General features: G+C 30.2%; 1 protein-coding gene across 1 annotated transcript; it reads left to right on the forward strand.

Annotated features, from left to right (window-relative positions):
- Positions 1-408: 408 nt before the first annotated feature.
- LOC130807942 (uncharacterized) lies at positions 409-1,326 on the forward strand. The gene has a single exon (XM_057673350.1). The coding sequence runs from the start codon at positions 631-633 to the stop codon at positions 1,153-1,155; it is 525 nt and encodes a 174-aa protein (XP_057529333.1). The 5' UTR covers positions 409-630; the 3' UTR covers positions 1,156-1,326.
- Positions 1,327-2,590: the final 1,264 nt, after the last annotated feature.

Consider the following 2,590-nt stretch of genomic DNA (forward strand, 5'->3'; position numbering starts at 1 on the left):
ATATAGTAACACCCCTCGGACCGCTGGTGACTACTCATGGTGATTGTAGACTGACCCCACAAACCAACATAAGTCTTTCCAGCGCACTTTGGCCTCACTCGTGCGTGCCCGGAAAAACTTTTCAGGAGGTTACCCATTTTAAGATTGCTCCACACCAAGCACGATTAACTATAGAGTTCTTAGCAAATGAGTTCACATGAAAAGAAGATGCACCTTATTGATATGAGTAGTTTATCAATTCATTTTAAAGCTTAATTCGGTATATTACGAATATATTTTATTATTTATATATGTTTAAAATCTTAATTAAATTACTCTCACCAAATTAAAATATTTTAATTGAAAAGAAGATTAGAAAATAGAGAGTGTATAATAATAGACTATTCTCATTTCCATTTCTCTACTCACCAACATTAGATTTTAATTTTTGATTACATACAACCTGGCGTCAACTATCCTCCAGCTTGTCACTCTCTCTCTCTCCTTCCCTTCACCTTCTTTCTTCTCTCCTCTATATATACTCTCTTTTCTCCCTTTTTTCTTCACAATTACTAATTCATTTCTAGAATCATTAAATTCATTTCTCTAAATTCAAGAAATTAAATAAATTTAAGGAAAAAGATTAAACTAATGGGTATATGTAGTTCTTGCGAATCGACGGCAGTTGTAACGGCCAAAGTTGTATTACCAGATGGAAGACTAGAGGAATATTCTTACCCAGTAAAAGTTTCTTATCTTCTATCTAAAGATCCCAATGTTTTTATTTGTAATTCCGATGAGATGGATTTTGACGGCGTCGTTTCAGCTATTCGAGATGATGATGAGCTTGAACTTGGATCTCTTTATTTTGCTTTGCCTAAGTCTAAACTTAGCCGACCACTTCAAGCCGAAGAAATGGCGGCTCTGGCAGTTAAAGCTAATTCGGCTTTGTTGAAAAGCCGGTCCGGAGATAAATGTGGATGCCGAAAACGTCATGGGTTTTTTGGCGGGGATGGGGAGGAGAAATATACTGCTAAGGTGGCGGATGTGGGGTCCGCTGCTGGACGACGAATGAGAAGTATTGGGAATGGGAATGGGAATCGGAATCGCAGTAGACGGAATGGGAATGGAGCACAGAAATTGTTTATTGCTAATTTAACTGCAATTCCTGAGTAAATTGGGAGTAATGGTAGTTTTTGTGAATATATAAGATTGTAAATTAGATTTAGATAAGATGAGATTTTTTAGTGGTTTTGTTAAATGGGTTTTTTTTCCCACAATTTTGTTCATTACTTGGAATAATTACAAGGACTGATATTACTCAATATTATCATCTCGATTTAATTCTACTATTAATTTTTTATTTCTAGAATTAATTATTAATTATTAATTATTGAGTCATTAGTACTAATTGATCAGTTGATGTCTGGATTTAACGTCGTTGTTGAAGATCTTAATCTGCCATTAATATTGCAGTTATTAAACAGGAATGAAAAGGGGAAAGGCAGTGGACAAATTAATCAGCTGTGCTGCATGCCAACTTTTTCCCGATTTTTCTTTTATCATTTTTATTCATTTTTTTTGATTTTTTTTTTTTCAATTTTCTTCTTTGTTTGCAATCTAGTCTAATACCCCAATTAATAAGATGATCTGAAATAAGTTTCAAATTTTCAATTTTAGGGTAAGAATGTATTTTGAATTTTAGCTTATTGTAGTATTTGTGATTGTGATTATGACTTCTATATATATATATATATATATATATATATATATATATATATATATATATATATATGTGTGTGTGTGTGTGAATAACTAATTACTATTACAAATCGATCTGAAATTAATAGCAGGTATAATATAAAAGTATAACATATTAGTATAAGTTAATATACAAAAATATTTAGGAAAATTAGTATAATTAAAGTTATAGAAGAAAATTATATATATATATATATATATATATATATATATATATATATATATATATATATATATATTCTAAAGTTGAGTTGTTTTCCTAAAAAATAATTAAATAAATATTAAAGTAAAGAGAGTCGAGTTTTGTCTTAATTAGAGTATGTATCACTTTTTTAACTAAATTTCTAATTTTTCTGAGTTTTAATATAGTCATGCTTATAAAGATGAAAATATTATTGCTTATTATGTAGCTAGGTGGAATATTCGCTTATATGATAACAGAGTTCGTATAATTCTTTTTCACAAATATATTTTATCACTAGTTTATGTTAGTTACAAGTTTCTCTTAAAATAACAATTTGATATAACATAATCCTAATCTCCTCTTGTAGTATTATAATACAATGTAACGACTAAGAGCATAATTAATACCCTTTTAAGTCCTAAACATAAGGTGATTATGCATGTTCTTGAGAGTTCTAACTTCCAAACAAACTATTTAGGAAATGATATAGTAATAGTGTTGTGGGTCCCATGTCTCCTCCTACTTCTCCCTCCTCCACTTCTTGTCATCAACTAGAATCATTGACATGCATGACATTAGGTTTAATCCAACATTAGTGGACACATTATTTTGACAAGTACTACTAGTTTGTTGATGTGCTTATAATTATATTCTCTGTACATGAAA

Source organism: Amaranthus tricolor, chromosome 3 (genome assembly GCF_026212465.1).
Source record: "Amaranthus tricolor cultivar Red isolate AtriRed21 chromosome 3, ASM2621246v1, whole genome shotgun sequence".
In the NCBI taxonomy this organism is placed as follows: domain Eukaryota; kingdom Viridiplantae; phylum Streptophyta; class Magnoliopsida; order Caryophyllales; family Amaranthaceae; genus Amaranthus; species Amaranthus tricolor.

What these genes read in the sequence shown, in the direction of transcription:
- LOC130807942 (XM_057673350.1), top strand. Translation starts at nt 631, where the DNA reads ATGGGTATATGTAGTTCTTGCGAATCGACGGCAGTTGTAACGGCCAAA.